Source organism: Syngnathoides biaculeatus, chromosome 16, assembly GCF_019802595.1.
Source record: "Syngnathoides biaculeatus isolate LvHL_M chromosome 16, ASM1980259v1, whole genome shotgun sequence".
NCBI lineage: Eukaryota > Metazoa > Chordata > Actinopteri > Syngnathiformes > Syngnathidae > Syngnathoides > Syngnathoides biaculeatus.
The window spans coordinates 14,475,977-14,501,419 of NC_084655.1; the positions used below are offsets into that span (position 1 = coordinate 14,475,977).

Sequence of the window (25,443 nt, forward strand, 5' to 3'; positions counted from 1 at the left end):
GTAAATCAGGGGTGCCTAGACTTTTTTACCCCAAGATCTACTTCTCAAGTATCCAGCCTCTCACAATCGAGTAAGGAGGGGGGGGCGTGTTATTCTTTTTTTTTTCTTTTTTTTAGAATGACGAATGATGAAATAGAATGACCAAGTCACAAAGATCTACCCACTATAAAAATGCAAAGCATATTTATTTCAAAGTATATTGAGGATTCTTTATGTGTAAATGTATGTTTGTGTACCTTGCATAACTGCATGACCCAATATTACATAACATCATTAACTTTAAACATTTTTTGTAACTATCTGAGTTCATGTTGATGATGACTAAACGCCATAGGAATGAAAATGCACACCTGTGGTGTGTCACTCACGTCAGTGGATTCGTCCAACTGCAGTGAGAAACACTCATAATCTGAGATCTCCTTCCACACGTCAGCCATGGCTTCACAGCGCCGTGTAACTGTACTCCTTTACAGCTGAAGAGATGTTATTCAAAATAACATTTCCGCCTTATAATTAAAAGATTGGACCAATGAGTCAGCTATGTCTCTTTTATGTACGATGTGACAAACCCGGAAACGATGGTTCTGTGGCAGCTTTCACTGTTGAAGTATCTTGTGTGAAAAGTGACTGCCGTGCAGCCAATTGGGATTTTAGTTCGTTCACTTTTCTCATTCTCAGTTTACTTTTCGGTGGAATGTCAGGTGTCGTATTTTCCGTAAACCGTTCGAAAATGCTGTGACACATTTCACTCCACTGGTAGATGAGGCAAACGCACTTCGAAAATGACATTGTTAAAAAATTGGCCACTTCCCATTCCGTATGAAAGTGATGCCTTTTTGTCTTCTTTACTGCAGTAGCCATACTCACGTTTGTTAAGATTTCTCAAGTGAGAGCTTAAAATATGGGGGGAACTCACTGACAGGGTGTTTTCCTGTACTGTCGTTGTTTGCACGTGTGCGGTGAGCTAAAGTTAAAAAAAAAAAATATGGGTGTCTTTTTATTTCTCGGCACGCCGTTGCGATCGACCGAAACTGCCTCGTGCGTGATCGACTGGTTGAGCACCCCTGCAGTATAAATGGATACATTCAGTACGAGCACTAAGCAGTAACTAATTGAGCTTGAGATCATAACTTACATGAGGTTGAGATAATAACTTAAATAGCCATTTAGGAGTCCTTACATGCGCCATCTTGTACTCCCACAGTACTTATGGTACCTTCAAATGTCAAAACAGGTTTGTGTGCACTGGTTGATTAGAGAGGGGAAGTTTCCATGTAAAGGAGTCCACACACTCCATTTTCACATCAATATATTGAAGTGTAATAATCCTGTAATGCCTAGAAACATATATTAAACCTGCATAGAAGAAATCTATGACCACTTAATCTCAACCATCCATCGTTTTGACATGACTTTTGAAAAGGTCAATCATTCTTTCATTGCATTTATGAATGCTGATGCTTGGCCCTCATACACAGGCTGTACATGTCATTTAAAATGTGTCAAAGTCAGGGCCGCTGTGGCATATTAGTAGCCACATATCACTCTGTCATCAGTGCACTGTAGGAGACAGTGGATCACGGGATGCAGCGTTAAGTGACCTTGGATTTCAACCTCAGGCGCACATGCACGTGACCCGCTCTGGCCAGCCACTATGATGCTTATTGACCCAAGGCGCACTTTTTCATTGAAGGTGAGACGCAGGCTCATCCTGAAAGAGAAAGGATGCATGTGCGATCGGAGGATTATTATTCTGTTTGATTTTTGCACGCTTAAATGAAAGGGATACATGGCAGTCAACCAGAATGTTTCTATTTGCGGTTGAGGGGATGCAGCTGGTTGGAAGGCAACGTGAACTAAAAGTGAACTTACAAGCGGCTTAGTCAGTATTCCCATAGTGTTCGATTCATGCTTTAAACAACGTGTGTCACTTTTTTTTTTTTCGTCATAAGCGTCTTTGGCAAATCCCAAGTACTATTCAAACTGTTGTGGAGTTGATGCCGTAAGAAACAGATGCTACGCAATGTGGTGAAAGTGAGAGCAAGCACACAAAGCGGAGCCGTCAGAGTGACTCAGCGGCCAACCTGTGTTGAGCTCATTGCACACGTTCACACTTATTGCCTTCACATTGCATGCACCTCAAACATCTGCAAAGGCGTGAGAGATATAACAAATATAAGCATGCAAATAGACACACCCACGTACTGTGCACATAAACACGGACTGCAAGAAGCAACAAGTGCAATGCAATATCGTAATGGAGAAAACGGGCCTTGCCATAGTCTTGAAAATAAATGGACACATCACTCACTTGTGCTCCCACATGTACAGTAAGTCTTGTCTACCACCCCTCGCACAACTAAGTGAATCGTTGTAATCCACCAAACTGTCCGTTCCATTGCACCCAAGCATGTGTATCTCATGTATTTTTGCTTTGCCTCTTAAGGTCTGTCAAAAACATAAAAGTACGACAAAGAAATTAAGCAGCATTGAATATTCAGAATTGGTCTTCTATGAGTTCTGATGTGAATCCAATTGAACATTTGTGGAAAGAGGTGCAACACACAGGAGCAGAGGAGTTTTCTCAAAGGAGTGGGCAAAACACCTGTTAACTGGTGTACAAGTCGCACTGAGAATCGTTAAAATATTTGATTGGAGGACCAGACTAGACCTGCGTCATTATGATAATTTTTTTCTAATAATTTTGTTTGAACACTCACAAAAACAGCAATACCTGATTTCCACTAAATTTGGGTTTATTAATATGGTTTTCTTTATATATAGGAAGAGTATCAGCCATTTAACATGCATGTTTAGCATCAAATATTGCATTTACATTTTACATTTAACTCAGTGTAATTTAGAATTTGGGCAAGTGTCGCCACGCCATTTTGATCTCCATCAAGCAAACCTGGTTGAATGAAAATATGCTGAATCTTTACTGTCAATTACCTGCTGAAAAAAAATAAAATAAATAAAATATATATGTTCGTTGACATTTCATTGGTTGTTTAGCTACACTGCTTGAAAAGGACAGAATCATTGTGTACTCCAAATACTCATTGTTTTAACAGTAAATTGCAGTACAACCACTCCATCTTGCCAGTCAGATTAAAACCATTCACTTGTGAATTAAATTGAATACTGTGAAAGCGTCTTTTTTTTTTTTTTTTTTTTTTGGCCTCGCATTGTAACTGACTCTTTCATGAATGTGTTTAGTATTCAGCCGTTCCCGTGTCATGCCGGGCAGATATCAGAGAAATTGCTAATGGAGTAGAAGTGGAGCGAGGTTGTGGTAGATTAATGGCGCGAAAGAACCCAAAATGTACCCGTGGAGTTCTCTTCTTTGATGAATTGCCAATTTTAACCAATCTTTTCTTCTGTCTGCTAATCTCGCTTCCTTTATGGCTTGCGATTTCTGCTCCTGACTCCCTTCGCTCTCATCACAGCCGTCTGCCTTGTTCTCTCCTTAATTGTGCTCGAACTCGGATCTCGGCGCCGCTGGTTTTCTCACGCTGACTTTGTCCCTCTTTCCTCGCCTCCCAATTGTCTCACTTCTCTGTCCCGCTTCCTCCTCTCCTCCCTCTGTGTCTCTATCTCCCTCTCCTCCGTTACGTGTGCTGTTTAGCCGCGCTTAGCTTCACCTGTCAGCTCGGATCAGAGCTACGGAGCAGCAAGATGACAAACTGCCCTCTGATTCACTCACACACTCACCGACAACACACAAACGCTCAAGTGCACACACACTTGTAGCATATTCAGCCCTTCCTGGCTTTCTTTCCCTGGTTTATTACTTTTTGTGGAATGTACATTCATCACGGTCTTCTGTTATACACAGTGCTGACAAATATCAACTTGTTTTGGGTTTTTTTTTGTCCCAAAAACATGTACTCAAATACTCCAAACTAACTAACACATTGGTCTTGCTTGATGATTAAATGATCCCAGTTTGACATGCAAGATGTGGGAGCTCTACGGTATTTGACTTTGGAGGTACCATTGTTTGTTTCTTCAGTGTTTATTTTCTGAGCAAATTTTGCGTATAATACAGGGAGTCCTCGGTGCACGGCTGAGATCCGTTCCTAAAGAAGCGACTTAACTCGAATTTCAACATTAAAGTCAGAATTTAACTCAAAATACTTTGTATAAAAAACAAATACATTGAAATAAACAAGATACACTTAGCATCACTGATAAGAGGTTGATGGAGAAGAAGGGCAGGCTGTGCTTCGCTATTGCGAAGGAACCTGGTCCTCAATCCTCTCCTTCTCGACAAGTATCAAAGAACATTGTTTTGTGATCACTGTCACTTTCTTCTTTGGGACAATAATGTCTAAAAAAGAGGGCGAGAAATGCGAAGATATTGCTGGCTTACAAACATGGACAAGTATTAGCCAGACAAAATGGCGGATGGGGGACGGGCATTGTAAAGTCGAAACTTCTTAGGCCTAGACCATCTTAACCTGAAGACTCTCTATACTCTAATGTGCTTTTGCACAAATTTATACAATTTATTAACTTCGGTCGCTGTGTTTTAATTAGTTATCTTTTCTCTCGTGGCGCTGTCATTGTTTTATTGTCCTTCCTGTACAGTCGCTGCCATTGTGGCGTGTGTATGTGTCTTGTCTCCACCCGTGTCGTTCTCTTAGCACTTAGTATTATGAAACTGCTGTACCAGCGTTCAAGAAACTTAGATTCCCAGTACTAGTGTGTAATTGTACAGCTAATCCTATCCTTTTGTTTGCAAAGTTCATGTATCACAATGGCTAAGTGACAATTTAGTGCTAATTGAAATTACAAGTGGACTTATGTGGAGGTCTGCGGTTTAATATCTTTCAACATGTTCTCGGCTCTTTACATGCGGTCAACTTAAAGTATTCCCATATCTCACTGAAAAAGGAGACAGACATGCATCACGGGAACGAAATGAGGTCTTAGCAATGCTCCTATAGCTGTCATTGAGAGGAAAACCCCATAAATTCACTTAATGGCTGCGGCTCGGCTGGTTGGAAGCACATCACGTAAAGGGACACGGGGAGCTGGGGTAAATAGTGAGAGACAGATGGCACCACAAAGAGATTTAGAGGCAAAGTGAACAGTAAACAACAGCTCATGATACATTAAGTGCTCATGTGAATGTATAAATAATGCCGTGACACGTGCTGTACGTGAGTGAAGATGTAACACACACAAGATGGACTCAATCAGGTAGGCGCATATATCAGATTAATTGGTTACGTCATTGGTTGTTCCAGTAGACAATAATTGCATTGGTGAAACTTGATGGCACTGAATTGTGTTCTGATCTGTTTTTGCCGTTTAGATTACAGTATTTTCCGCACTATAAAGCGCACTGGATTATAAAGCGCACCTTCAATGAATGGACTATTTTAAAACTTTTTGTATATAAGGCGCACCGCATTATAAGGAAGAATAAGAATAGACGCTACAGTAGAGGCTGGGGTTACGTTATGGATTCATTAGCTGGAGCTGCGCTAAAGTGAATGTCAACAAAACAGATAGGTCAGACAAACTTTATTAATTTATTTCAAGCCAGTGTTCTGACAACTCCATTCACTCCCAAAATGGGTAAACAGCTGTTTTATTATTTTCCTTGAGGTAAAGTCAGTGACATAGTATTGTAGTAGTAGTAGTAGTAGTATAAGAGTCATTTTGGGGTCTTTACACAAATAGAAATGAAATAGCACACTTCGCGCAGTCATATCTCCCAGCTTGCACTGCGCACTACTTCTTCTACAGGTGAAAATAGAGTCGGCAGCTGCCTACTGTAGTCGCGAGACCTGTTGTGGCTCAATATTGATCCATATATAAGGCGCACTGTCGGCTTTTAAGAAAATTAAAGGCTCTTAGGTACGTCATAGTGCAGAAAATACAGTATATTTACTTCCGTTTTATGTCATCATCTTGTTGGTTGGCTTGTGTTCAGTTTCCTGCCATCCTCATGACTTTCATCCAACCAGTTTTCATAACAATTATCCTCACTTGGGTCACGGCCGTGCCGTAGCCTATCCCAGCTGGCTATGGGCAAAAGGTCAGGTACACCCTGAACTGGTCACCAGCCACTTACGGGGCACATACAGTTTAAACAAACAACTTTTCAAACTCACATTAACGCCAGTGGGCAATTTAGAGTTTTCAATTGTACTGTTTGCCGCAACTTATAATGAAAATGTTACATTTCAGTGAACAAAAAGGGCCTTGTTTGTTCTCAGAAGTTTGGTACTGAGCCATCCAGTATCAAAAACATTTATTTTTGTGTTTGCAACATCTTAGGTGATAAGTAACTACTTATCAGGCTGTTGAGTTATGTTGCTCGTGGGTTCAGAAATTGGTGCTCTAAACTGTGCTGCACCCTCCTCCCCCTCCTAAATGGAAGTAGTTAACATCTGTTAGAGTATCCACTGCCTTTGAGCCACAATGTGTGTTCAGCATTTAGTAGTGAGGGCTGGATCCTTCCTAAGATTTATCACCTTTATTTGTGCAAAGAGAAGCAGGAGCAGTTGTATGTGGCAAGATGCAAAAGATGAACAAAATGGTGAACGGACAATTGAGAGCTAGATGAGGAAAATGGCACTCAATGGAGTGAAGACCTCCACCAAGGTTGAACTCTTAATAAAAGTGGTCGTTGGCAAGAAGAGTGTATCGCATCTGAGTGTAGGCCTCAATTTGATCGATGGGATGTAAGATATGGTTTAGGGCTGTACCGTGTTTTATTATGCTAGGCCAGCAGGAAAAGTTTGGACTTTTTATGTATTATTCTAGAAACTGCAGCATTGTTTTCCCGTACTGTATTGTATTCAGACTCCTTTGTGTACATGGATAGTTATGGACGAATTAGTCAGACTGACAATCACTTACATTCTGAGAGCAACTATACTACCAATGTCGATATTAACGTCTATTACTCCCAAGTAGTACGTCTCCCCCAACACATTATCAAGGCTTACGTTGCAGTGAATATATCCAGCATAGAAAGTACTTGGGGGCCATATAGTATAATGGACCCACACACGTTGACTTGAAGGAATTCCCATAAGTTGGATCTGCCTTTAATTTTTTTTTTTTCATCCCTTAAGCTCCTCCCCCTCCCCACAACACACCCCACCCACACCTTTTTTTGAGCAGTGTACTTGACTCAGCTTTGCTATGCTACTGCTTCGCTTTATCATGATTACAAATTCTCAAAAAGCTCAGACTTACACAACTAGTTGACCATATCTATGCTGTGTAGAAAAAAAATACACTTTTAACACTGCGGATGTTAATAAGACACAATGGCCCACTTTCTGTGGTATGCTGCATCTTCCTTGTCACCATATGCTGTCATTATTCCTTTGTCTTTCATGGCGCCTTTCTAGGAGGAGCTTATTTGTCTTCTGCAGTTTCTCAAGCCGGCTGCCTCCGTCTGGTTTATTTCCTCCCATCTATCTTTTAACAGCCGAGTTGCATAGACAAGGCTAGATTTATTGGCTACGGCGGGAACAAGTAGTTTCTGAAGCTTCTTCTGGAGGCGAAATCGAATAATAAGCAGAAGTGGCTTGTGGTGCCGCTAAAATGAATCAATAATACAATAATTATTGAATTAATGAATAAAAAGCATTGCACTTCACGTGATATGTTTGGGTGGTGATTACAAAAATGATGTGTGTTGAGAGGGAGGAGTGGATGTATAAGGTAACGTCGAATTTTGACCATCATGGCTGACATGTAAAAATAAGGAATCTCACTGGTGCTGTCCTTTTCTATTGTCACCATGTTTTTTTACCCCCTCTTATTTCATGGCAGCCCATTAGGGAAAAGCGATTGTTCGGGTTCTATCTCAAGGCCGAGGCTTCAGAATCTCTCTCCCGTTCTCATTCTTCAATTTGCCTTTCTCGCTTTTCTTCTTTCTTCCTTCTGCCACTGCGAGACTTGACACTGACATATTGACTTAATTACAATGCAAAAAAAGGCTGTTAGTCCACATTTATAGTTTCCTCTTGGTAAACAGGCTGTAATGCAGTCCCAAATAGTCATTTGGACTTGACCCTTGACCCTCCACACTGGGCTTATTTTGCTGTATTGTACTTCTTGGCGGTTTTGAGGTGCAGCAAAATTTGACAAATACTCCGTATGTCCTCAGCTCCTCTTGCCAACATATTCGGATTAGGCCGCAAATTTGCTGTAGCTGCCACTGTCAACGCCAAAAACTAACTAGAGAGGAGAAAATGGGACAAAGTGGCAGAGAAAGTGCAGAAACTATCAAAAAACAACAATGGCGGTATGAGAACAATGGATGAATATCAAGCACAGGAGGGAGGATGAAAGATGAGAGCAAAGTAAAGATGTGAATTTCCCCTATTCTCTTTTCGGTCTACTGTGTTATGAGTTGGATTCATATTTATTTTCGGATTAGAGTGAAAAGCCAAGGTAAAAATATGCAGATAACAAGAACGAAGGCTGAAAAGAGGGAAAGAAGAAAGACAAATTGTTTAATTTAGTTTTGTCTGTTGAAGAGAGAAAATGGAAAAAAAAACATGAGGTCTGGCCAAGTGAAGACAAAAGCATTCAGATATAAGGAAGCAATGTGTAATTATAAGAGCACCAGAGCTAATCGGGAGTTAATATTACAGGAATGTGGTTTTCAACTCAAAATACATTCAAAACAATGATGTTTCATCAGAACCCATCTTTCGAGCCTGAACTGACAATGCAAGGCTAGGTAGCAGCAATGCACGGAGTGTAAACTGGTCCAGGAAGTCGTTACAGTGTGAGGGACAGATGATTGTTGTGGTTCAGCTTGAAAACATATTTCCAATGCCGGCAAAATGTGTCTAACCTTTAGTTTGAGATGGAATGTCATGCATTTTTTTACAAAAATAAATCTTCCATGCCTTAACAATTGTCGTGTGCCATGAAAGACTCAATTCCCCGACTTATCAGGTTTTTATGAAATGTAGTGTTTGCTTTAGAGTTAGATGGGTGGTTGCATAGATAGACTCGACGCTATATGGCACATAGACAGTCGTAATGCTTGCCACTGTGCATGCTCCAGCAAGCAGTTCCATGTAAGGCGTTGATTTTCTGTCAGTGCGACTTGTAGCAAGTGTCAATCTCCGCTGGGATGAGACCATTATCAGGATAGCAGGAGTGCAAATGGAACCCACGGTGGACGCCATGTTCCTAAAGTTGCCGTGCGCTCATAGAGTACAGAAAAGTCGACCCAAGACTCACACCGACGTAACCGCACGATCCAACAACTCAATTTGGAAGGTGTTGACAAAGCGGTGTCACCTCGCAAACATCTCATTCTTCAATAGCAGTCTTTATGAAAGTTGAAAAACCAAAGCAATATCATAATCATAATCCATCCAGCCATCCATCCATTCATTTTCTTCACCGCTTATCCTCACGAGGGTCGCGGGGAGTGCTGGAGCCTATCCCAGATGTCAACGGGCAGGAGGCGGGGTACACCCTGAACTGGTTGCCACCCAATCGCAGGGCACAAGGAGACAAACAGCTGCACTTACAATCACACCTAGGGGCAATTTAGGGTGTCCAATAAATGTTGCATTTTTTTTGGGATGTGGGAGGAAACCGGATTGCCCAGAGAAAACCCACGCAGAACATGCAAACTCCACGCAGGCAGGGCCGGGATTGAACCCGGGTCTTAAGAACTTTGAGGCCAATGATTTACCAGCTGAGACACCTTGCCGATCATGATAATAATATGTGATAAAATAAATGTTTACTTACATTGCGATAGGTTACATATACATTCAGATTTAATTTCAGTAATCCTAAATGTGCTACTTTCCATTAGTATCTACCATGAAAATAATGAAACTGATTAATGGACAATAAACTCGATCATGCTAGATGACATGGCGGCAGTCCATAAAAGCAACACAACACATGTTTTGTCATTTATATTTTATATTGCACAAGTAATTTGACCGGATGGATGATATAAATACTGTACTATCCTTTCCATATGACAATGTGACCATCTGCCATGCACACATGCAATGATTTCTACTGCAGCCTTAGAGGAAGATGATGAACGCTGATTGAAGAAAATGGCAGCGAGGCCTTAAGTTACTGGAGTAATACGGAGGAGGAGAAGCAAAAAGACAGCTGACAGGAATCAGATGAGACAAAAGGCAACATTAAAAAAGAAGGTGTTTTGATCTGCATGTGGGGTGAGGAGCCTCTGGAGCAACAGTTGAGCTCAGAGGAGGAGGTTCTGCAGCAAACTCATCCGCCTTTAGGGACACTTAACACGGCCACTTCGACTTGACACTCACTTACAGTGGATGGAAGAAACATAAACCACTGTTGTGAATCAGCAATTGAAGACAAATATCTAGTCCAAGTCCATTGCATAAATCTCTTATCCTCATATGTGTCGCGGGAGTGCCGGAGACTATCCCAACTAACATTGGGCAAAAGGTGGACTACACCCTGAACTGGTCGCCAGTCAGTCGCAGAGCACATACCGACATGATCACTGAGTGGAAATCGATCCCACGCTGTCTGCACCGAAATCAGGCGTGTGCAACACTACACCTACAGTGACCTAAGATGGTTATCTATGTTTTAGAAATTGAAATAGAATTGAATAAATGTATAATTTTTCAGGGAACCTCCACTGTGTTTACAAAATACCAAAAATGTTGTCAATGTACTTAATATAATATGAGGCTGTCAGGGGTTTGCTTCATCTGACTAGTATTCAGCATTAGGGCGTTTCCATTTGACATATTTTCATGTTTTTTGAAGAAAATGCAATGGGAATATTTCTGTTTCTTGCAGCTATTTTAATGAGTACACTTTGATCCATTTGGAGATATTTGTAAAAACAGTGACTACCATTTAATCCCCAAATAATTACTAATTAATAATTCAACAAAAGATTTCTTAATTTCTATGACTTTTGTTTCCTGATAATAGCTTGTCCCTCGTGTAGATGTGTTTTGAAGCTAGTGAGAAAGTACAAGGGATTAAAAAAAATAATCACAGGATGGAAATAATTATTATCATCTGCTCCCAAATCTCTCCAGGAAGATGAAGAAATTATTATCTGATCATTATTGTTAAAAGTGTAAAAATAATATTTTTTGACTGTTGCACCATCAAAGAATGTTTTGGAACTGAGGCTTGCGCATACTGGGAAACTTTTTTCGAACAAGACTTCTGAAATAACAGCAACTTGGTTTTGATCTGTTAATGAATTGTCTTTATTTTTCATTTTCTCATTGTTTCACTGTTTTCTGAAGCATTTGTGGTCCTCAATCGTCGTTGTACATTAATGGCTGATCAGAAGCCGATCTAATCGCCCCGATAGCTCAGAAAAACAAAGAGGTTTCCAGCAGCGGCGCTGCTCACCACAAACGCTGAGACTCGAGCTTGCGGTTGCGACGGTTCGAGAGACGCCGAGCTGCGCGAGCGCTCGTCGCTTTGCTGTAAACACCTGTCACGGGCGATGATGAAAAGCGCCAGTGCGGCTGAACACTAAAGGAAACAGAAAGCAGTGAGGATGAAATACAAGATAGTAAAGCAATAAAATGGCCCATGGAAATGGCTGTTTGCATCCCCGGTGACTCATTCAATTGGTTGTGCCCTTGAACGCAAAGCTCTTCTGGGGAATAACTTATGATGAGTTGGGTCGTGCTATTAAAAGGAAAGGGAGGGACATCGCACTACTGGGGGTGTTTGCGGGTGTGACAGTGGAAATACCAATGGATTCGTCAACAAAGTTGATGCCCAAACAAACGAAAAAAAGAACAAAGGTGCGCTGTTTAAAGAAACTGATTTACGAATCTGTACAATTCCTACGTGAACGGAACAGCAGGTAGCGACAACTCACAGGCTACCACGCTAGAAGTGCCTACTCGATTAAGTTTTGAATATTATAAAAACCTTACCTTTCCCACACGTGATCAGTTTTAAGCTGGTGTCGCACACCGTTCACCCTCAGATGGCAGACATTGCTTTATAGTGGCTTTCTGACAACAGTCAAAAAGACAATAGTTGCTACTAGAAAAAGTATGAAAGCACATCCTGGTGACACACCAAATAATAATATGCTACGCTTAAATTTTGCTTCAATTTCACCAGGATGTTACTGTATCGCTCACAAGTCACAGTTGTGGTTTTATGACAAGCAGCTGTGATCACAGTTATGAATAGAAGACTAAATACATCAGCTCGCTAAAGTGGCCCGGCTAACCGACGTGAATGTGATGTTTCCAACAAAGGCCGATTCGGAACGTTGTCATTGTCCCGAGGTTTACCTTTTTTGTCAATGCCAAAGCATAGTCTGTTGTGACAAAACATTTGTGGATTGATTTTGGTGGCAAAAAAGATAAAATTAGTTCTTCTTGCAATTAATGTTGTTTTGCTGTCTTTGAAAGGTCATTTTTATGCATGAGATGCCTTTGTAGTGGAAAACAATCACAATGTTTTGTTTTTTTTTTTGCAAAATTACATTGCTCATCTTGAAGTTGGTGTTGATGTGAGAAAACACTGAATATGTTATTATTTGTGAAACTTAACACTTACGTGGAACATTATTGAACAAGATCCCTGAGTGCAGACATGTATACCTTTATGCTTCTAATAGCATGTCAACTTTATTTTAACTTTCTCCCTCATATTCATCTTTAGTCTCGCTGAACGTGAAGCTCAAAATATTTTTACTTAATTACCTTATTGACATAACTATGACTCTGTTGTTTGCTTAACACTACTATTTATCTGCTTACTGTAACATTAAGTTCCAAAACATATTCTGGATTTTGTCCCCTATTTGGTGGCACGGTGGTTCAGCTGGTAAAGTGTTGGCCACACAGTTCTGAGGACCCGGGTTCAATCCCGGCCCAGCCTGTGTGGAGTTCGCATGTTCTCCGCGTGCCTGCATGGGTTTCCTCCGGGCGCTCCGTTTTCCTCCCACATCCCAAAAACATGAAACATCAATTAGAGACTAAATTACCCCTAGGTGTGATTGTGAGCGCGGCTGTTGTCTGTCTCCATGTGCCCTGCGATTTGCTAGCAACCAGTTACGGGTCTACCCCGTCTCCTGCCCGCCCGTTGACAGCTCGGATAGGCTCCGGCACTCCTTGCGACCCTCGTGAGGATAAGCGGCAAAGAAAATGGATGGATGGATAATTTTCAGATTGCTTGTCCCTTTGCGTTCCCGGTTAGCTGGAGCACAAGTCAAATCATCATTTTTGTTCTTTTTTTTTTCATTAGGTGAAATGCTGTCATTCCAAGTATTTCAAGAAGCATTTCAACCGTTGTTGGTAGTTGTTAACTAGCTAGAAAAATATTTGGTGAGTTACATGGCTCTACTGAATCATGAATCAAAGGATACAATTTATATTTAATCTTGCTCCTCGGCACCATCAGACTCGGCAACTGATAGACGACGAGCAAAACAAAAACACAAACAGCCTCTTGGGAGATGAGCAGAAGTGCATCGGAGGGGAGTAAAACACACCTATAATGAGGTGTGCGTGTGTGTGTGTGTGTGTATGTGTGTGTGTGTGTGTGTGTTTGTGTTTTTTGCTGTCTGTCATTGCAAGACTGACTGTGGTGATTGGCTGACCCAAGCTTTCAGTGCATTACCACCTTAACAGCTTTGTATTGAGATTTATTTTGCCTGGTGCATGGACGTAATACAATAAAACACACACACATTGTGCATACTGAATAAGAGATCCTTTCTTGATCGCAGCTGGGTGAAAGCGCTCCACGATAAAGGGTTGAGAAGTAATTTGAAAATGTGATTGGCGTGAAAAGATGAGCTCATCTATTCTGAATAGAGACATATTTCTTTCTAAACAAGGGAGCATCTGATGTCAAGCCCGTCATGCTGTAGCAATTCTTGAGTGTGAACATAGACCTTTTGTGGTGTATGCATGATCTGCCTGCCCTTAATTATGTGTGATTTTTCTGGGAACTTCAGCTTCCTCCCACTATCCGAAAAACAAAGACTCTAAGAGCCCATTTCCACACGCCTTTTGTAAAAACAAACATTTTTTTCACAATTTAAAACAATTCCCGAGTGTGTCAATACCACGTGACATGGTTACATAAAAAGCCCCAAGGATCAAGAATTAAAAGATATTAACAGCTACTTTTAAGGGAGCAGTCCTGTACCATATATTTGCAACACTTCACACACCCCGCCCCCCATTATAGCACCATCAATACTGAATATGGCCTTTGTTACCATGATGCTCACAGGGAGAGCTAGAAGCTAAAGAAGCAAATGCAAACTGCAAAGTACACATAAACCCCCTTCAATACAGAATGAATTGGATTTTTATTTGCGGGGACAGCGCTTTATTGTTAAGCCTCTGAATTATACGTTAAATTAATTCACTAGCGTATTGGATCTGTCCATGTGCCACATGCAGTTGATCCTTCCCAACAACAATTACACCCCTTCCCCAAGTTGACAACTTTGCCGAATATTCAAGTATCTGTTCCTTAACAGAAGATAATGCTGATTTTGTTTGCCAGTGCTAAAATGCACATTAAACCCTGGATTAGAGCAGAAAACAAATTTGGCCTTTCACGATTGTACTATGTCAGACTTCTTTTTTTTCTTTCAGCTTGTCCCGTTATGGGTCACCACAGCGTGTCATCTTTTTCCATCTAAGCCTATCTCATCCATTTCCTCCCTGACACCCATAGTCTTCAACTCCTCCCTCACAACAATCATCAACCTTCTCTTTGGTCTTCCTCTCACTCTTTTGCCTGGCAGCTCCATCCTCAGCACCCTTCTTCCAATATACTCACTCTCTCGCCTCTGGACATGTCCAAACCATCGAAGTCTGCTCTCTCTAACCTTGTCTGCAAAACATCCAACTTTGGCTGTCCCTCTAACGAGCTCATTTCTAATCCTATCTAACCTGCTCATACCAAGCGAGAACCTCATCCTCTTCATATCTGCCACCACCAGTTCGGGTTCCTGTTGTCTCTTCAGTGCCACCGTCTCTAGTTCTTACATCATGGCTGGCCTCACCTCTGTTTTATAAACTTTGCCCTTCATCCTAGAGGAGACTCTTCTGTCACATAACACACCAGAGACCTTCCACTAGCTGTTCCAACCTGCATGGACTGGTTTCTTCACCTTTTTACCACGCTCACCATTGCTATGGATTGTTAACCCCAAGTATTTGAAGTCGTCCACCCTCGCTATCTCTTCTCCCTGCAGCCTACCACTTACCCCTCCACCCCTCTCATTCATGTGCTATGTCAGACTATTGCCATAAAATCTGGTATTCCGATACCATTGCGTCCAAACTTTTCCGATCACTGGGCTTTATTTTGTCAAGAGGGGTGTGACCAGGAGGTCTGACCAAAATGAGATTACGTACAGGATTTTAACCCTATTATTTGCCAAATTTACTATTGCGGCTGATTTACCGATCGGGACTGACATATTTTTTCAGGAACGCCAAAATTTCTTTTAGTGTGGTGTAATCTACAACCATTTAATCGGGCCATGGTGCCAAAATGAAAAATTGGTGATTTGGAAATATTCCATATAGTGTGATATGTATTACGGTCTTGGACGAAACTGTACACATAAACACAAGTGAGTTCAGCATCGTTGGGAAATCCTTGGGATCTTACAACCTCGATGAATATTTATTACGATGGTCACATCGCAACACAACAATGTTCATGGTATGCTTTGTGTTGCTGTCAGAGGGAGAAAACAAACTCTTTATTTTAAGATTCGCACTCGGCTGTTTCCTTGAGACTATGAATACACGGGTGTGACATTGGCTAAAACTGGAAAGGGTAAACTGCATTATCAATATCAGATATGATGTCATGACATTATGTGCAAAAAGCCCTTTGGTAACAATAAACTGTTTTGTACAATGCTGCAAGGATAGCATCTGTGCTGCTGTTGAGGATTATTGGGATACCCAAGCAGGTGGGTTTTATTACGACAGGTGACTGAAATTCAGAAAAATTGTTGAAGCAATCGCGTCATTTAATAAGATCACATTTCTGAGGATAGCATGTGCCAAGCGCTGCCAGCTTTCATTATGTTATGGGCGTCACAAAACCAGATTAATGAACGCTGGTGCCCGGCATTCCTCTCTCTCCGTTAAACCCCTCACCACCGTCTTACTCATCGTCATGACGGCATTTTAAAGGAGCCCCAATGGGGCAATTCTTAACGGCCAATAGGCTGGCCGGTCGCACCCAACACACTGACACACACTCTGTGTCTGTCCCTTGTCCTCACTGTTCTGTGTACTAGAATTAACCGTTGGCTCCTCTCCAGTCACATCCAGTCAATATTCCAGCCATCCAAAAACCACCCGCTCTCTTCGGATCGTTCACTGGAGGCCAAACATTGGCAGAGTCACAGTTGTGTCACAGCAATCAATCCAGCATCAATGTGAAATAGCTATACCACCAGCGTGCAAGTAAAGCACAACATGGCTCCACATGCACGTTTTGTCAAATTCCCACCAGAGAAACAAAAACTCTAAAGATAATAACGCAGTTGTTATATGGACAGGGAAAGATGGAGGAAGGAGCTTTCACAGTGGACTTTTATATCGTCCATCAATCTGAATTTAATTATTTTTTTAACAATTCAAGTTGTTATTTCAAAACATAACTGGAGCCTCACCATTAATATATTGTAAAAATAAATCAATAATCTCAACATTGATTAGTGTCAGGATCCCACTGGAAAAGATAAACAATTCCATGACATACAGTATACTGTAGCAACTCGTTGTTCAGTGGTACTTGTGGTAATTTAGGTCACAGCAACAATTGGATGCCTTTTATTCTTGGATGCCAATAATTAATCATAAGGTATATAGTATATGGAAATTTGTGGAACACTGATATATATTAATACCTGTATTGCCACCATACTTGGCAAAAATGGCTGAGAACAGCACATCCGGCTTTTGTTGACACAAAGCACTTTGGCTTGATCATCTGAAGCTACTGTCTTCCCATAAGTTAGTTAGTAAACATTTGAAAATCAGAAAACTGATTTGATTATGATGTGCTGAGAATGGAGCAGAGCATCTACTTTTTTCAGGTCTTACCTGGAATTGGTCATGTCCGTTTGTCCACCTCGACTCTTCTCCAGCCCCAACTTGGTGAAAATTCCGATGAGCACCATGATGGCCACCACGCCACAGATAATATACACGATCATGTGGGTTCGATCACGGTCGGGTTCCTGCTGGAGCTCTGTGACGGGTGCCGCCGGTCGCCCGGTGTTTGCCCAGACAGGCGTGTCATAGTTTGAACAAGAGGTCTGATCCAAACTGTGGATTTTGAATTGGCAGCAAAAGCGGTAGAAACAGGAGCCACAACAAAAGCTATAGATCCCCGCGTTACAGTTGAAGGGTGGGTCCCACTGGCCCATGACATCGTAGTAGCCCCAGCAACGATTAGCACCGCCTGGTGCTGTTTTATCCTCTGTGTCCGCAGTTGGTGTTGCCAGGGCAGCCTCTGGAATCACCGAGGGCTCAGTTGTGAGATTATTTGGAAGAGCTTGGGCTGAAACTTGGCCCGAAGCCCGATGGTTTAGTCCCCCCAAGGAGGTCAAACCGAGAAGAATGGCCACTGAGAAACTGACCAACATCGGTTGCATGTAGGTAGACATCTTGGATCCTTGGTCTCGATGCCTCAGTGCTGACGTGCAATTGATGGACCCAACATTGAAGAACCTAGGTTTGGAAAAACAACAAATAAAATGTTAAATATCAGTCTCACACAAAACTTCAAATTATTACTAATCAATAAGTCTGTGTGGAATCATACAGCAAGGTACAGTCACCAAGGTAAATCTTGACAAATTTGAATTTCGGATGGCCTGTAAGTTCTCATATACATCATTTTGCACGTATAGTGAAAGAAAGACATTTTCCCATTTTGGTGTGTGCTCTCCTCTTTTGATGGAGTCCCACATGAATATGAATTCACAGAACTCATCTCGACAGTTGTGAGTTCCCTCTGTTTTTTTTTTTTTTTTTGTACACTGGCCAGATGAAAAGTTGAAGTCAAGGGAGCTGCTACATCGATTCGTAATATAATATTGCTTTAGTGTGACACGCCACCTCTCTGCCAAAGTGCTGACAGGTCCACCTTCAAAGTAAAAGCTTCATATACTACCACAATGGACATCAATGGCTTTTTAAGATTTAATTTTGAAGTTCGCCACCCGGCTGTTGGGCACTGCTACAAATGAAGCACTTTTCATACGTGGCAGTGCCCGCCTTTTAAATGTAATAAATCGCATACGATCCAGAAGCCAATATCATTACCAAAATTTGATTAATTGCGCAGCACTAAGTAAAACCTCTTGGTCGTACACTTCGGAATGTAACGATAGTGTTTGAGTAAAATGTGCAAAAGATGAATCGCAGACATGCGTGACATCACGTGAGACCTTAGCATACCTCACAAAGCCTCACTTACACTAGTGTTAAACAAGTAACTTTCATAAAATGGTTTCTTTAGCTTTTTTGCATCACTAATGCTAACAGAAGGACGAAACTAAACAAGGGGTGCTAAGAGAAGACTTTAATACATTAAATATTAAAAGGAGTATCCTTTTTTACTCTTGTATGGCAGTTAACACTGTTTCAATATAAAATACAACATTGCCAGTGATGTTGATAAAGTTTTACTGATGATTAAAAGTTTGACCCCAGGATGAAATATTGCTTTTTTCCAATATTTCCCACAAGAATATGATGATGGTACAATAGATGTACCTGTGTTCCATAATATTCCGTCTTCAAACCTAAAAGTTCTACTGTCGGAAACTCATTTACTTGCATGCATGCGTGTAAGTGTGTGCTTGTGGGTGAGTGGTCCAAAATAGTGAAAATGTCACCTTTTACAGAGCCATATGGCATCCAGGAGTTGGAAACAAATCCAAATCCGCTGGCTTGTAGTGGATCCAGTTTAGGAGTGCTTGTTGCCCACCAATAAACGTGCTCGGAGCATATCCTGCAATCACGTTCCCACTTTGCTCAATGAAAGAAAGAAAGAAAGATGGATTCTTCTAAGGCTCACAAACAGTCCCAAGCTCCCATCTTTGTGGCTTTCTCAATCCTGAGACATGCTCGTATTCCTGAGTGGGTAACACATCGGATGCGCGGCGTCAAATTACTTCTGACGTCCGAAGGAAAACTCAGCGGACTGTGTTGTTTCCCACAGGAGTTGTCTGCCTCCTCCACTCCACTCGCTTAACTTGCATCTTTCATCCTCCCGCTAACAATGTCACTGCACAATGGACTTACTTTATTTTTCGTGGTGGGCATCTTTTTGCAGGCTTTCTTTTTTCTCTTTGTTTCTTTTTTCAGTTGTCTTCCTGTTCTCAGTCAATGAGCCAACAGGTAAACGCAGCTGTTCTTTAAAAGAAAACTCTGGCACTCATCCAGCTGTAATCCTTGGATGACGACTGTCCAAAAGCGCCTTTCCTTTCGCACGTGTGCTATCTTTTCCTCTCATGCATGCACAAACTGCTTAAATTCCCCTGCTACTCTTTCCTCGTCAGTCACTTCCAGTCACCACACAGGGTGTCCAAGTGACTTTTTGGACCCAGTCTGCTGTTGCTTGACCCCCCCCTCTCTCCCCTCCTCCCTCCCCTGGAAGCCCTCCTATCCCGGGATCCCACAATTTGTAACAGAGCCTGGGTACCAGCTGGGTATTGTCTGTTTAGCTTTGTGCTACTTGGGGAGGGAAGGATGGGGGAAAGACAGGAGGGATGGCGTTGTGATGTTGATTCCTCAACGTCTTTGTGATGCTGCACAACGGAAGATGTTAAAAAAAGATGCTGGAAAGACTTAAGGAGAATCTCACCTCATGGATCATTATTTGCTATTGTTTAAGTTCTTTCTTAAAAGGAGTAAACAACTTCCTACCCTTTTGAAATGTCCCACTCTTGTCCTCTCCCGCGAAAAATACCTGACCTATTTCCAAGCCAGACGCTCGGACTTTTGTCAAAGCTAACTAAATACCAGCAGGAGATCAAAATAAAGCTGCTCTCTCAGCACTTGGAAATGAGCACCGGCGCAAGTTTTGCCAGGATAAATGTCCCCGGCTTGTCGCGGAGTGCGGCGGCGATGTGGAGATGCGACAACTCAAACAGCAGTAGCAGCAGCGTGGCACCATCAGCGCATCAAAACATGTCCTGTTTTCAAAGGAAGCCCTCTCGGACTGCAGCAGATGCTCTTTAGTTATTACTGGAGCTGGTACAGGTGCAACTTTGGCAAATTTCCCATTCACATTATGAGCACCTCAGCAAAAATCCACTCAAAAACACCTCAAGCCAATAATATGCAACAGTTTATTGAAAATTGTTGCATATTATCTATCACGACTCAACAAAAGATTGTCAATTCTCTCCTTGTCCAGCTTCAGCTTCTTTGAAAACAGGCATAATTTGATATATATGTATAGGAATTTTATATATATATCATATGTATGTGTTTTCACTGTGAGATGCTCCAAACAGAAGTGGGAAGAGACAGGAAAGCCCAGAAGCAACAAACTGCTTTCTCTCTCTCAGCTTTATGTCATTCCATCTTTTCTCTTTGCAGCTCTTCGTCCATGTGTGTTCCTTTATTTCCTCGTCCTTCCCGTCTCGTCGCTGCGTCTTGATCCCGCCACTCGGTGATGCTTCCACTGCCTTTCTCTTCTGTTCTCTGACAGGACTGGATGACAATATCTCAAACACGCCTCCCTCTTCTACTCACTCCTCCCTCTCCCACTCCCCTCTCCCTCCCTCCATCCCTCTCTCTCTCTCTCTCTCTCTCTCTCTCTCTCTCTCTCTCTCACTTTCTCTCTCTCTCTCACACACGCGCACACACACAGACTTTTATTGGCAAATGAGTGCAAGGTCTTTGTTACTGCCTCTCCTCGTCTGCCCCCTTTTTGTATCACGACCGAGCTTGTCTCAACATTACCCCACATATTGCTTTGCTTTTTTTTGTCATCAGAATTCCCTTTTTTTTCCTCATTCCTTCCATTTTGTTCTTATCTTTATCTTGTCCAACCATCTCCATATGCAATTTTCCTTGGCTGTTTCAGCTACTGTGTCATTACTTAACCAACGATGAAGGCTTTATGCTTTATATCCAACTGCTCCACTTTTCCCAAGTAACTTGACAATCCAACTGATGAAAACAGTGGCGCTGACTGAGCAGCAGTTGGCAATGTGCAGGTGAACATGTGTGTGTGATCCATGGATCATGTGTGAGTGTGTGTGAGTGCTTAATTACTGCGCTATAATAACTGCACTCCCTTCCTCCATATGAGCATGTGTGGCGCACGTGTATTGCTGCAGTCTATCGGGAATGATTTAGGGAGCAAGATCACAGGGATGGATGGCAGAAGAGACGGAGAAGAAAAATAGGCAAGAGTGAGATAATCATAGTGTATGGGGGGAAATGCCAGAATAGAGGGAGGGTGATGAGGATGGTGGTGTGCCTGCCAGAGAGAGAGAGAGAGAGAGAGAGAGAGAGAGAGAAAAGAGGTAAAGAAGTGAGGAATTATCACCAGGGAGGGGAGGGGGGATTAGAAACATGGGAATAGGAAGTGACAGGATGGGGGGAGATATATGGGGAGGCCGTGAGGGCAGGTAGTAGAAAAAAGAAAGTACAGCTTCCTCAAGGGAAAGTGACATATTTGGCCTATAGAGAAAGAAAGACAAATAGAAAGAGTCAGCGTATAATGTATTTCTGTGGACATTCACTAAGGATGTAAGATAGGGAAGGATGGAAAAGCAGATGAAATTTGAATGATTTTCAGTGCACAGAATTCTCTCAAAAGGAAGATATTGCTGCAACCTTGACATTGAGGTATAATACGTAATAATAAAATGCCAGTTAAAAAAGAACCATGGTGAATCTCCAATGTATGCTTAAGAGGTTCTTGTGCAAACTGCTCAGTGGTCCTCATCAACTTGTTATAACTATGAAATCATTTCTGAGAACATAATTTGAGTCCATGTCAATTGCGCCTCTTCAAGATAAAAAAAATCTGTCACGTATAAAATTCCTCCTCTTCTCCTTTGAGCTTCAAAAGCTTCTTTATTTAAATAGAAAATACTGCAAGTGAAGAATATCTTCCTCGATCAGTCTTATTCTAAATGAATGTTTTGAGGCTTTGTAAAAGTGAGAATTTTTTTTTCCTTTGTAGCTGAAAAACTCTATAGACACCTGGCTAGCCGTAGACATCTATAGATAGCATGTTTATTTAGAAGAGCTAGGATTGCACATGCCTTGGTGAGAAGAACGGCACCAATGTACACCTGTGTTGTCTCACGTGCTCTCTTCAGTCGCACTGTGGGAGGCTGCCTGCCACAATGTGGAGGCAAGAATATTATCTGCCTCACCTCGCACTTCTTGTGCAGTTTTTCCGAAGCTTAATCTGATCAGCAAAGCAAAATATGTAAAATACAAAATTTGCATTCATACGCTCGGCTATTGAAAATCAGAATGCATACTAGAAATGTCATTATGTAGAAGATGTGAAGCGAATACAGGCAGTTGACAATAGCCTCAATGTAGTTTATATTAACCGTACCACGAGAGGGTGCTGTTACGCGGCGCTATTTCTGCTTCTCGTGAATGATTGCGCAATTTGAAGTGAGGCTGGCATTGATGTGTACGTTCTGTTTATGGTTTTATGACTCATTATTTTACACTCCTGGTACTTTTCATTGGTGGTATCACATCGTTAATCTTAGATGCTGCAGTCAGAGCATCACAGGACATGCTTGCATCTTTGAAAACAATCCAACCTTCACTCGTTTTGAGGTGTTGACTTTGGACTTTTTGCAGTGTTCATCTTTTTGTAGATCTCACATGAATACATTTGTTTGTACAGCTCTACTTTTAGAGTCCAAGTGATTCCAGTTTGTTTGTGCTCGCCGGGTCTGCCTATATTCCTGTTCCAATGTGCCTCTGAAGTTATGTCTTGAAATAAGCACACAGGCACATGACAAATGTGTACAGTAGCTTCACACAAATCCAAATGGGAACACTCCTGTCGCCGCACTGTGCTACGCCACAAATAAGCTAATACGTTTCCGCCATGCAGCCAATTTGAGCCTGACATTAAAGTGCCCGCTGTTCAGTTTGAGGCATGTCATTCTTTAAGTACGAAAATTGCTGATGGAGGATTGGCCCACGATCAAATACTCCATCATTTCAACAGGACAACGTGTGAGAGTTCTATAACGGGAAATGTCGAGGGGGGAAGGTGCTGAAGGGGAGGATAATGGGGAGGAAGGAGGGATGAGGTGGGTGGAGAGGCAGACGGATGGAAATAGTCCTGGGGGACGGATGAAGACTAGAGAGTACAGACTGAATGGAATAAGTCTGCACGGCTGTGGTGCAAAATACGTTCCAATCGCTCTTCCTCTCTCTCTCCTCTACTTCCCATTCACTCACCCCTCCAAGGTAATTTACTGCTCAAATTGATTTCCACATAAATGCACACCAAGCATTACGTGTGCTGCACAAACTAGTGAGCGCGATACAAGAGCTGCACCCAAATTTCTGCCTTTGCAGACATATATCTTTACATTTTTGATTAAACCTTTCGTGAATCTCATTGCAAACCGAGCTCTTTTTTGCGAGAGAGAGACCTGGCCCAGATAGCATGAAAATTGAAACTATAACAATATTAAAGGAACATTAAAGCACAATATGCACTTTCGATGTCAGACATTTGTTGTCTAACAATGTGTATTCTTATTTTATCATAGTCTGGTAGTTGTGCTACACAATGAGAAATACTGTCTCTGATAGTTTTGATTACCATCTTTTACGCCTCATAAGGGGCATCTAAAAGGCTTTAATTTTCTCAAAAGCTGACGGCGTGCCTTATAATCCAGTGGGCCTTATATATGGATCAATATTGAGCCTTTAGTGCAGCTCCATTTCATGGATGCATAACGTAACCCCAGCCTCTACTGTAGCGTCTATTCTATGCGCCTTATAATCCGGTGCGCCATATAATGCCGTGCGCCTTATATATGGAAAAAGTTTTAAAGTATGCCATTCATTGGAGGTGCGCTTTATAGTCCGGTGCGCCTTGTTGTACGGAAAATACGGTACATTATTTGGTTAAATTGGATGAGCACATTATTAGTAGTTCTGCTTTTGCTTCCTTGAATCTTACCTATGCCTTTTTCATTCAGAAAAAATGTACACTGACATTGGAGTCCAATAATTCACCCAGAAGGACAGAAATGGATCGATGCTGCGCCTTAAGGGAGGAAAATGAACTCTGTTTGTGCAGTGCAGGCAATGACATGCAATGTGTTGAAAACGGTTCCAACCTCTGTCTTAAAAAGGTGCACATATGAAATTAGATCTGAAAATGAAAAAAAAAAAATCAGTGTTAACGTAGGATACAAATGTTTACTGTAGCATGTTTCTGAACCAAAATGTCGATTTAGATCATTTAAATCATTTCATTATGCCGCGTTACACTTTTACAGTATTCCTTTTGAAGGGTGTGAACAGAGTCGAATTTTGAATGGGAAAAAGAGGACTACTTTACTAAGATGCCAAAAAGTGCGAGATCAATTGTGTGTTCACTCAGTACACACTACAGACAAAAATGAATTTGAGGGCTTAAATATTTGAATTGAATCTGTGGGCACACAGGAGCTATTGAAAATAATATTTACAATTTGCTGCATTGAGATGGTGTGGCCCGAATGGATTTTGTTTTCCCTCAGGGCCTCAAATCCCTGGCAATGCACCTGCACACATACAAATGAAAAAGTGTTTCTGTATTTCTTATCTCATTGTCGCGTAAACGTTCCCAAAGGCGTCTCTGGGCCCTCTTAAGCGGCATTGAGATGGGTATTGTGGGTAATGTATAGCTGACACCGTATATCAATTGAACTTCTCAAAGTTGTCATTTTTGGGCTGTCGTGCTGGACGGGTACTCCAGGAACTCTCAACGTCACCGTAGATACTTCCAGGTGCACATCAGTCACACCGTGTCAGTAACTCAAATATCTGCCCGGAAGCTAACCTTTCTCATCACCCTTGCATCTTCTTCAAAGCCTTTCGCTTCTTTTCTACCTTGGCTCCATTCTTTGCCCAGTCCCGCTATTTCCCAACTCATTTCCCCATCCGCTCATATAAATGTCTGCTAGATTTCAGCGTTGGCCACACCACACCACGACACGCCTGTCACTCCTACTCTGTTTTCACTCGAGGGAACGGAGGCTTTTCCTTGCTCCATGTCACTCCCTTTCGCTCGCTTAGTTGCTCATCATTCCTGTACTCTCTGACTGTCGCTCACAGTAGATTAGTTCAGGGTGGAGACGAGCACGGGGAGGAGAGCGATGGAGTCATGGAACTCAAATAAGGCCACAAGAGGACATTTGCTACGAGGGAAAAG

General features: G+C 41.9%; 1 protein-coding gene across 1 annotated transcript in view; it reads right to left on the reverse strand.

The window, feature by feature from the left end:
* Positions 1-17,668, reverse strand: part of LOC133514849 (protein shisa-8) — a 67,319-nt gene extending 49,651 nt beyond the window's left edge. Inside the window, exon 1 of the mRNA XM_061846873.1 lies at positions 17,103-17,668. Coding sequence (XP_061702857.1) covers positions 17,103-17,668 — 566 coding nt within the window. The remainder of the gene's footprint in view (positions 1-17,102) is intronic.
* Between the last annotated feature and the right edge of the window lie 7,775 nt (positions 17,669-25,443).